The 11,475-nt window shown below is 46.7% G+C and overlaps 1 protein-coding gene across 1 annotated transcript in view; it reads right to left on the bottom strand.

The window, feature by feature from the left end:
• Nucleotides 1–1,378: 1,378 nt before the first annotated feature.
• The window catches only part of WLS (Wnt ligand secretion mediator), a 101,728-nt gene continuing 91,631 nt past the window's right edge, over nt 1,379–11,475 (bottom strand). The window contains exon 12 of the mRNA XM_032361507.1: nt 1,379–2,336. Coding sequence (XP_032217398.1) covers nt 2,227–2,336 — 110 coding nt within the window. The 3' untranslated portion in view covers nt 1,379–2,226. The remainder of the gene's footprint in view (nt 2,337–11,475) is intronic.

The following is an 11,475-nucleotide window of genomic DNA, read 5'->3' as shown; positions in this document are numbered from 1 at the left end:
TGTGATTTGACGCTGCGCTGGATTTTCATGAGGCTCACGTTCAGAACTCTCAAACCATGTTAGTTTTATCTCCAAATAACTCCCATCCTCTCCATGTCCTCTACTGTCTCTTAGTTCTAGCCTTGGAAATCTCTTTGCTGAGCCCGTCCGGCCTCTCCTTGACCCGGTGGTCATTCTGATCGTATCGCTTCTCTGCCTAACACCTTAGGTTCTGTCCTACGGCTCTTACCACAGCATTCAACACCCTTTTCATTGTGGCTCAAGGGACACGGGGCTCATCTGCTGTTTCCACTCCTCCCATGTGCCAGCCAGGCCTGAGGACAGGCCTCCCCCAAACCTTCTCTGCTCTTGACTTCCCCTATGATTTTTGGACTGTGTTTCCTTTCTGCCCCGCGGCCTTGGTAAAATCTCACTTCTTCAAGGCCAACTTGAAGCCTTTCCTATCTCCTTAGGAGAGACTCTCCCTCCATCCTTTGGGACAGGAGTTCACTAGACACATTCACATTCGTCCTCCCGTCCCGATGGCAAGGCACAGGCTACATGGATCTCCTGGCACCACAGTGGCTGATCAGAAAAGATGTCGAATGTGTCTGATTGCATACATCACGTGTTTACCAGGATAGGAAAAGGCCCGGGAGAAGCGCCAAAGCCAAAGTGTGTGTGTCTTTCCGTCACGGCTGAGTGTGGCTTTAGCCAAAATCGGGGACGAGAAAGGATGGAGGCTGCGGAGTGGGTAAATTCCATGGCATGCGCCCCAGACCTGCAGGCACGTGTGTGCGAAAAACACTCACAAAATGGTTTCTCGACTCCAGGAAGAGCACGTTTATATGGCTTAGAGCGTAAGAACATTTCCATATACTCTAACTCATTTAATTGGCAGGGCACCCCCGTGAAGTGATGAAAGGTTATGAATGCCAGTCTGTAGGTGAGAGAACAGCTAGGTCAGGGGGTTTCAACAAGGTCATCTTGTGAATGATGACAGGAAACCGTGCCTTGGAACGCCCGATCCGGTATCCTCTCTCTCTGCTGTGCCACGTGGCCTCTCAGATGACAGAGTTAAAATGCAATGAAACAGGCTACTCGGGAAGTGGGAATAAGGGGGTTGGGGTGCAGATGTCCGGCTGTACATCCTCTAACTTTTCTTCCCCACCCTTGGGGCCACACATGTGAGCGCTTGTTGCCAGCCTAGCACAGAAAGTATGACCCTATCTCCAGAAACTGATACCACCCCCCAAACACTCCGATTTGGTGGCAAAATATTTTAACTTTTCATAAAGCTGCTTTCCCAGCCGGTTCTCCCCCACCCCCAGACTCAGCAGGGAAAAGATCCCGCGGGCATGAGCGGTGGTGGAGGCCGAGGACGACGTGTGCGTATCCGTGAGGGCACATACATACAGGTTTATTTAAATGATCAGATCTACACTTTTGGAGGCTGTTGGAAGCATCTTATCAAAAGAAAACACATTTTAAGCAAGAGGTTAAAAAAGCTTTTCAGACCCAAAGGCCATTTAATACAATAAATCCTACTCGGGTAGTTTAGCAAACATTTTTTAAAACCCACATCCAACAGACTGGTTAGTACTGGATATACAGATTTGGTTTCAAAGCTGAAATGCCCCTGGCGTAATAGACCGTCTCATGAAATTCAGTTATTTTATATTATGCCATAAAAAATAGGGACACACATCTATTGACAACTTAAATATTAACTCAATAGGCTAGTTGGTGATATAAATAGAAAAAAAAAAACCCCAACAGACAACAAGTGGTCACAGATTAGGTTTGAGAAGACTATGACACCAGCCTATCCTGGCCTGCAAAGATGTTAAAATCTATCTTAGAATCTAAAACAGGAAAGAGAGTCAAATATTCCACTCCATATAGACCCCATCTGGCCCAAACCATCCCCCAAGGAGAACACCCCCAACACATGAGGTTTACTAACCACCTGCTACAGATGTTACTATGTCACTAATTAACAATGATCACAGAAAATGTGTCATATCAGAGGCTTTGTTATCATACACAACGCATTAGTGGCCGCGGGAACTGTCCTCCGAGAGCTACAGTAGGAAGGCGAACGGACGAACGTCTCTGCCGCTGGTCCGGGAAACCACAGCCAGAAGCCTGGAGCTTTCCTCTGCGCCTGAGCTCTCTGGGGCACGCTCCCTGCTCTAGCTAGAGGGGCCCAGATGCGGGACCGTCCCAGCCGGATGCTGTAGCCTCTTACTCCTGGGCCTCCTTGCGGGTCAGCTTGTAGATCTCGGTGGGTCCGTCCACATGAGTGATGGTGGTGGTGAGCTGTAGTTCCTCCCCACTGTGGACGCCCAGATCACCTGAAAGAGGTTTTTGGTGTGAGATGTGTGTGAGGAGGAAGAAGCTGGCATTCGCCGCCGTAACAGCTGCCCCAACTCCAGCCCTCTTCCACATCCCGAGCTTCCAGAGACCCCCAGGGCACAAACACCTGGGCCAACGTGCACCCCCTTCACTCGGGCTCTGAGGTACTTTGGGAGCATTCCTGTCTCTCAGGGAGGAGATATTAATGATAGATGAGTCAGCATACTGCTTCTATCATGTGTAGTCATTATTAACATTTAATGAGAGCTTACTTTGTACCAGACGCCATTCTCCAGGCTTTATATGTAATCGTAGTTAATCCTCCCAAGAGCCACCCCAGGTGGGCGCTGGGATCCCAGCAGCTTTAGAGATGAGGAAACAGGGAGGGAAGTAAGGACACTGCCCCAGGTGGAGAGGCAGACACACAACAGAGCCGGGGAACTAGGCCAGGGAAGGAAAGTCTGACTCCAAGGCCGCCGCAGGCTAAACCAGCACAACACGCCTCCCCAGGGATGGGGAGTGAGGCACGGACACACTTGCTGTGAGGAATTTACAAAGCAGCTACGCCACCCGCAAACAAGACCTGCCTATATTTACTAACAGACTGGGTTTAGAAACGTTTAGGGGTTTTCTCCTCCTGGAAAAAAAAAGTCCTAGAAATGTGCTCAAAATTTTCTGCTGCCCCTGGAATTCTGTACACAACACCTGTGGTCTTCGACTCCTCATCAGGGACAGACATATTCCTCTGCTAAAACAGAATGATGTAGTCTTTTCTCCACTAGCAAGAAAAAATATGTTTCTGTAAATTAAAGCCCCCTACCGGCCATGAGGCAAACTAAATGAACATGTAACTGGCAAAGGAAAAATGGGAAACATCAGGACCTAACTGTTCTCAGACCGCGTCTGGGTGGGATGCGCACGGACATGCAGATTTGCAGAAAGAGGTGCTGGAGAATGAAAGGTCAGGGTTAGGTCTGTGATTTGTATATGTTCTATGTCTATTTTTATTATATGTTATATTTTATTTTATTACGATATATGCTTTTTATATATTTATAGCTTTATGTTTCTACTGTGTACACATATTTTCTAGGACTAAAATTTGTCCCAGTTCAAAGCACAGAATTAAATAAATAAGTGCACTTTTCAATTGGGGTTGAAACTTAGAAGAAAGCTTCAGTCCTATGCGTACAGCTAATGTCTTGTCACTAGTCTAAGAACTGCTGGGCCTCAACACATCTGCAGGCCTCAGAACCCAGGAGTCACCCCACACCCTGGTCCCGCAGGCTGCGAGGCTGGTGCTCCTCACATGTGCCACGTGGTATTAGTTTTTCACTTAGACCTGTTTCTCGGCAGCTGTGCGGCAGCATCAGTCTTAGTAAATGCTGGTCTGCGGCTTTCTACCTGAGAGACTCCCCTCTTTCAGCAGCTGGGTCATGAGCTGATGCAAAGGACTGCTAATGGTGTTTAGGGCCATTTGCCCAAGGGTCTGATCCACAGAACTGGGGGCAGAGCAAGTAATAAAGGGGCTCTCAGGCCAGCCTCCAGCACATCCAGCTTTATCTTCCCTTGGGCCAGCACAGAGACCAATGGGGTGCAGAGCCTGCAGAAGCCTTCCGCAGAGCCCCCAGAGGCCACACTGAACCATTACTTGTACAACAAGCAAGTCTTCCCAGGCCACCAGCTTGCATTCTCAGGGTTGCAACTTCTAGCCCACTCCTCAGTCTAAGCACAATGCCTAGGACTCAAATTTCTGGGTCAAAGCTAGTTCTGGATTTGCATATCTGGGTGAGCCATCAAAACTTCAAAGCCACAGTCAGGAAGAGGATGTCTGCATGAGTCATTAAAATTCCAAAGACAGTCCTGACCACCCCAATAAAGCCATTAGCACCTCCAAGAGTTTACCTAAAGAATCTCTTTCACTGAGGACTATTTAAAAATAGACACTAGAATGTAATTCTACTCAAGTTTTGAACCCAAGATGCTAATTCTTTAAGCTTAAAATGCGATTCTCATTGGCATGTCCTAAAAAATGTGTATGATCCTACATACCACTTGAACCAAATTACTTTAATAAGCACACAGAGAGGTCTTTCTCGTGTGCTGACACTGTTCTAAACACTCTACAAATACTAACATATTTAATCCTCATACTAGTGCTTTGACAGAATTGCTACCCTCATCATTTCCATTCTAGTGATGAGAAAACAGATGAGGCACAGAGAGGTTAAGTAACTTGCCCAAGGCCAGGCTGGGAAACTGAGGTGGGATTCAAACCAGACCAATAGGCTCAGGAACCCAGGCTGTCGAACCTTTAGGCTACGCTGACTCTTTGTAAACAATCCAGTTCCTACCAGCCAGCAAGACTGCCCGCAGAAGAGGAGTCCACATACAATGTGTCCGGTCACAAACATATACATGCATGATCTGGATGAGATGTGCAGCATGTTAACTCTGCTTCCGTGTTTGATGAAAGAGAATTTAACGCACACAATATCAGCGTCTGGGTAGTAAAGAGAGCTGTTACTTATGAGTATTTACCCTATGCACTAGGAGCAGGTCAGCAAGCCTTGTGTTTCTTTGTAAGACAGGAAGACACTGAGGCTCAAATAGGCAATTAAGTTCTCTGATGTGAACCGGGTTGCTCCCAGCAGAGCTGGGATGAGGACCCAGACCAATGGGACCCTGGCTGGACAAATCTATGATTCATTCATGTGTGGTTTGATTGTACCTTGAAGGCCAGCTCCCCCCACCCGCATCCCCCTTAGGGAGTGAATGTGGGAATACGGCAGTAACATGGCAGGAGTGGGAATCCCTCCATTTCTTTCCCAATTCCATCAACCCCTACTTCTGCCAAGGTCTTGCTCCATCTGTGACTCTCCCTCACTCTTGGCTCCTGCTACTCAGTGCACAAACATGCTCCAAGTCTTTTCTAAGACAAAAGAAAAAAAGAAAAAGAAAAAAGAAACAAAACAAAACAAAACCAAAAACCAAAAATCCACAAAACCCTTTCCAAAAATGCATTATGTTTCTTGTTTAGGGAAGAAGGGAAGAATAAATGGGGAAAAAATTAAGAAAGGTAAAGACAAGAATTCTTCGGTTTGCAATCAGTCTCTTTCCCTGCTTATGGTGTCAGCTGCTCTCAGCTAATTAACAAGGAGACGAGGGCTTGTTTCTGTCTAACAGTTGTGAAATGGGACTAATCTCTGGCATTGGATTGACTCACCGAGGACTATCAGTGGATCCCTATTTATGATATGGCATCTATAGGTAGGTAGCTGCTTGCTGCTTGATTCTAACTGGCTGGAACACGTCCCGGAGACACGGAAAGCTTTATAAACTATGCTATAATGAGACAGCAATTACCACAGCTCCCTAAGACTGGCCACATTTTAATGATGATCCCTTGTGTGTCTGTGGCTACTGGAGTAAAGGAAAGAAAATGTGCTACGGTTAACTCCAAGATTGTTTCACAGAATCTGGAGACCAGCAGTCTTAGAACGTTATGGGGCTTACTAATTCTGTCTTCACAACCACCAAGGCGAATGAACACCGTATTACCCAGACCTGGGAGCCAGAAAGCTCCGGCACCACGAGTTCATATTTCTTTAGGTCAGACTCAGTGCACACTGGAGCCAGGATTCCCAACCATCTACGTCTACCTCCAAAGCTGATGTTCTTTTTATAACACCCTTGACTTCATTCTTTCCTGTGGAATTTTCTCTAGTCCCATACTGACCTCCCTCCTATTCACCTTCAAAACTAAGTTCAAACGGTAACTCTCTGGAATAGAGTCCAGCCTGGTTCGTGGCAGAATTAAAAAATACAAGGAGAGTAGAGTATTTGTAAAGCTAAACTATTTCCATGGACAGGACTACGGTTGACTCTAAGGTTATGTCCCTCCTACACTTTGGGTGTTGAAAATAAATTGGACAATAGGGGGCGCCTGGGTGGCTCAGGCTCTGCCTGGGGCTCAGGTCATGATCCCAGGGTGGCAGGATGGAGTTCCCTCATTGGGCGCCTTGCTCAGTGGGAAGTCTGCTTCTTCCTCTCCCTTTACCCCTCCCACCCTGCTCCGGCTCTCTCTCTCACACACAAAAATATATATACCATTTTTTAAAGTGGAGAGCAGGTTCTTAAAAATCTTCAAAAAACTTTTTTCAAAGAATATAAATAACCACTGCAGCTTCTGATAGGTACTAAGTGCTCATTATAGCATCCACAAAGACTCTCCTGGTACACACCAATCCAGGTCCTCCCTGCTCCACTGTGTGTGGGTGGTTTAGCCCAGTACAGCAGCCCTTGTGTTCCCCATGGAACCCTCAGCTGGAAAATAGGTGTGCCTCAGGATGGCTTGGTTTTTGTGACCCCTTCCAGGGGTTGGGGCATAGTGGCCCGGATCCAGCCACTTCTTAGTCACTTTCAGGCATTTACGTGGTTTATACCAGGCATGGGGTGAGCCATTCCCCACCTACCTCCAAAGTACCTCTAGATACCAAGTACCAGGCAACTGCCAGAGGGTGGACACGATAAAACCTAGGCATTTGGAGTGAAATCTTAATGTTATGGACTGAATTATATCCTTCCAAAATTCATTTGTTGAACTCCTAATTCCTAGTACCTCAGAATGTGACTATATGTGGAGACAGGGCCTTTAAAGAGGTATGGAATAAACATGAGGTCATAGGGAGGTCCCTAATCCAGTAAGACCTATCTATGTCTTTATGTGAAAAGATTAGGGTACAGAGACACACAGACGAAAGACCATGTGAGGACACAGAGAGAAGATGACCATCTACAAGCCAAGAAAAGAACCATCAGAAGAAACCAGTCCTGCCGAAACTTTGATCTTGGACTTCCAATCTAGAACTGTGAAAAAACACATAGATTTCTGCTTTAAGTCTTTCATTCTGTGGTATCTGCAATAGCAGGCTTCCCAAACTGATAAATTTAGGAAGCAGAAAGTTCCTCCCAAGAAGGTGATTGAGGGTAGGGTAATAGTCATCCAAAGAGCTGGAAAAAATTATTTACTTTGCCAGGGGAAGGAAAGATCAGGTCACTGTAAGGACAGCAGCCCTGGGAGAGGCGCGAGACGGGAAGTGCCCAGCTCCATTCAGCAGAGCGGAGGTGCTCGGCTGGTGATGGCTTGTTACAGGCTTCCCGTCTTCATTAGGAAAAGGATATCGAGACCCACTTCAGAGTCTGAGTCCGGCCCTGGTGGTAAGACCACTTCCATCAATGCTCACAGACATCAAGAAGCCAGGCCAGCCATGGGTGGGTCATCTAACACGCAACCAGGGGAAAGGCCTCAATAAAAGGCAGCCACTGTCAAAGCCTCATGACTCAAACCAAACATTTATTGAGGCAACAAAAGCCAAAGCCACCTTTCCTGTGAAACAAGCAGCAGGAGACCTTAGAAGCCTCTGGCAGGAAAACTGACACAGCGTGGTAGCGAGCTACCAAGACATAGGACCCGGGGTTGCTGCTGTGGCTTCCAGCAGAATGAGTGTGTCAGACAGAAGACATTCAGTGCGAATAGAAATAGAAAGCAACCAGTTGGCAATTAGAGCGTCTCCTGTACCCTTCGTCACAGTCATCCAGTCAGGAATTCCGTTTCTCAGTTTTTTTTCTAAAACCTTCTGACAAGAATTCTATAGACGAAAGAACACAGAAATGAAAGCTATTATTAAGAATTGTCTGACTTCATAAGCAGCTCCAACTTTTTTTCCACATGAATTGGTGGCTGAGGGCGATTGGACAGTTTGTTGAGTGTGGACAGTATCGATGCTGAGCCCCTGGGAGATGCCGTCTTCGCTCCGAACTAAGGTTAACATCAGCCTGCTGCAATTCGTGTCTGCCTGGGAAGACAACTAGAATGATTCACAAATTGTTCATGGGAACAGGTAAAAAGAACAACTTTAATGAGAAGGTAGCAGGAGCCGGGCAGAAAATGTGAAGGTCCTTAAAAGAATGAGGTCTAAAATATCTTTGCTAAATTAAAACAAGTCGGGGCGTCTGGGTGGCTCCATTGGTTGAGAGACTGCCTTCAGCTTGGGTCGTGACCCTGGAGTCCCGGGATTGAGACCCACATCGGGGCCCCCCGCTCAGCGGAGAGTCTGCTTCTCCCTCTGACCTCTCCCCTCTCATACTCATTCTCTCTCTCTCAAATAAATAAATAAAATCTTTTTTAAGAAGTTGTATGTCTGTTTGTATATGTGTGTACACAAACACACAACAATATGTACACACACATACACAAATAAAATGATTATACTTAAAGATATATGTGTGTGTGTGTGTGTGTATATATATGTGAAATAACTGATGTGAGAACATTTCTGTCACCAGCTATGATGAATCAACCAACTACAAGTTGGAACCCAGAGCTCCATACCTTTGCAGCACCCATCAGCTGCTAAAAACACGAAAGTGTTCCGGCCTAGAGCTGTTCTGCCATGTCCCAAGTTTCAAGAGGCAGCCAAGGAAGCCTTGCCTCTCAGACTGGGCTACTAGCTCCATGAGAACAGGGACTGTGTCTTGGTCCCTCCTTTGGGCTTCAGGTCACTCCATCTGATCAAACCTGATGCAGTGCTAAGTACTGAGGTACTCAGGGGTTCATTCCTAAGGGTCATTTTCCGATCCACACAGTAAAAGAGAAACAAATGTATAAGAAAAAAAAAATGCTCTTTAGAAAGCCAACCTTTCTAGAACCTGCCATCGGCTTTGTTTCTCTCCGTCCATTCCTTGGCCAAAAGGGAGAGGCTAAAGTCTATGCTCTCTGCTTTCCTTTCCTTCCTACCCATTCCCTCCTGATAGTTCTCGGCATCTCCTCTCCACGTCCAAAGAAACCAATCCCTCTCAATGTTCCTTCTCTTTCTTTATCCCCTTTGGCTGCATCAGAAACCACCTGCCAAGTTCCTGGAAAGGAGCTTTTTCCAGAGGTCCATCTCACCAAGGCAAGAAGCACCACACACCTGGGATTCATTCTCCATAGCCAGAGATCTGAATTCTTGGCTCTGGACCTTAAAAGCCAAGGAGCGGGGGAGCCCCAGCCAACTTAAAAATAAAAACTTTCCACAAGAAAGGGAAAGGAGCATGGGAAGGCTGGGGGAGGAGAAGGGATGTCATCCAGAGATCCAGAGAATTTAAAAACACAGTGTAACTCCCGAGGAGTTCATTTTCGAGGTTTCCATAATACTCTGAACTAGCTCTTTCCAAGGAGCTTCAAAATCCTGTAACTCCTGGGGGACACTGTGTGGGCCGGTGGTGGACGGAAGAGACGAGAAGTGAAGTAGGGCAGAGAAGGAACATGATTTGAGAACCCGATGTGGAAAAGCCCCTTCCAAAGGCACGAGGTCACAGCACCACGCGGGAACGGAAGGACACAACAAGCTGCCCGGGGGCTCTCGGGCTGCTGTGAAATCACAGCTGATCATGTTACCGTCACAGAACTGTTAAGTTGTGTGGCTCGTGTTTATGATCGGAACAGGGTCCCAAAAGAGCCTGCCCACTTAACTGCTTGAAAATTTTTTTTTTTCAACAAAGGCCCTATTGGCATTTTAGGCTGGACAATTCCCTACTCCAGGGGACTATTTTGCTCTTGGCAGGACACTTAGCATCCTTAGAATCTGTCCCCTAGATGCTAGTGGCACCCTGACAATCCCAAAACAAATAAACACAAATACTTTTGGCAAGGGATTTGGGGGATAGGACCTCCTGGCGAGAGCTAGCTTTTGAGCCTTCTGTGAAGTTATAGGTCAAGCCGCCTTCAGCCTCTCCCTGCCCCCAGCCCAAATCTGTGGGGAGGGCTATTCTCAATTGCAAAGTTTCTTTAAGCCTCAGAGGGTGGCTGTTGTGCAGAGTAAGAAGTCCCAATGGGAGCTGCCTAATACCTGGCTTGCAAATCAAGCATTTGGCCCAACAGGGTGACAGGCAGTCAGCCTACCTCTAAGGGGCTGGCCACAGCTCTGGCTTCCACGTGCCTAAAAGTGCTAGGATGGGCAAATTATAACCAGTGTTGGGAAATCCCTTACCTGGGACAGAATCACCCCCCTGAGCTGCCACTTTATCCTAAGGGATGCTCCTCTTTGCCAACGGGAAGAAAGAGAACCACAGACCTTCACGGTTCCAAGACTTTAAGAGATCACACAACTGGGAGAAGTGGTGCACAGAGGTTAAGTAGTATGCCAGAGTCACCGAACCCAAACCACCAGAATAGTTTACATAAAGCGCTCTAGTATGTGGTCCGTATTCAGTAACTATTACCCATTAGGAGTATCATTCCAACTTCCCAGGAAGTCCAGCGACTGCTTTATGGGGAATTTCCCTGGAAGGCAGGAATTTCATCTACTGGATTCCTGCTCAATACTCTCAAGTCGAGGTCATGCCCATGTGGTTTCTGTCAAAGTCCAACAGGATGACCATGAAATGAAATGAAGATTCTTGTTCACAAGCCCAGAACCCCTTCCTGCTGGCGTTCTGGAGGTCCACTATTTGAGAGGTTATGTGCCACCATTCCCCGTGCGGAGTGCGACCAGCCAAGGAGCAGGAAGGAAGACAGGCCTGAAGGACACTCTTACACAGAAGGGGCAAGTATGGTCTAGAGACGGATGGTGGCTGAGAAACAGCCCCATCCCCCACGGCCCCAACTTCCAACAGAGACGCCCTTGACTTCCCACACCATCACCGTCATCACCCCCTCCTTTTAACTCAGCTCTCAAGATCAACGGCCCACCTCTGAAATATAAAAACGAATCTAGAACGCTTATTTCTAAAGCATTAATTCAAACAACATTTTCAAAGCACCCTTAAGAACTTGTCCTTGCTCTTAAGGAGTCAGTGTTCCAACAGGAGAGAGAAGACACAGGCAAATTTATCTACTGCATTTATACAGCAAGTGTCATATGAAAAGGATAATCATGTTTCCCCAGGCCTGTTTCTTAGAACACCATTTAAAAAAAAAAAAAAAAAAAAAAAAAGCACTGCCTGGAAAAAAGGGGTCCAGGGCCAAATAATTCAATAATTTTGGGGAATGCTATTACTCCCACCCATTTAAAAGGACCTATAGTAAAAATTAAGTCATTAAGGCATTAAGATGTCCTGCAGTAAAAACCTCATTAATCCAATTAAAAACCCAAT

The sequence above is a fragment of the Mustela erminea genome, chromosome 10 (genome assembly GCF_009829155.1).
Source record: "Mustela erminea isolate mMusErm1 chromosome 10, mMusErm1.Pri, whole genome shotgun sequence".
In the NCBI taxonomy this organism is placed as follows: domain Eukaryota; kingdom Metazoa; phylum Chordata; class Mammalia; order Carnivora; family Mustelidae; genus Mustela; species Mustela erminea.
The sequence above is the reverse complement of the archived record's forward strand: the minus strand, read 5'-3'. Positions and strand labels throughout refer to the sequence as shown.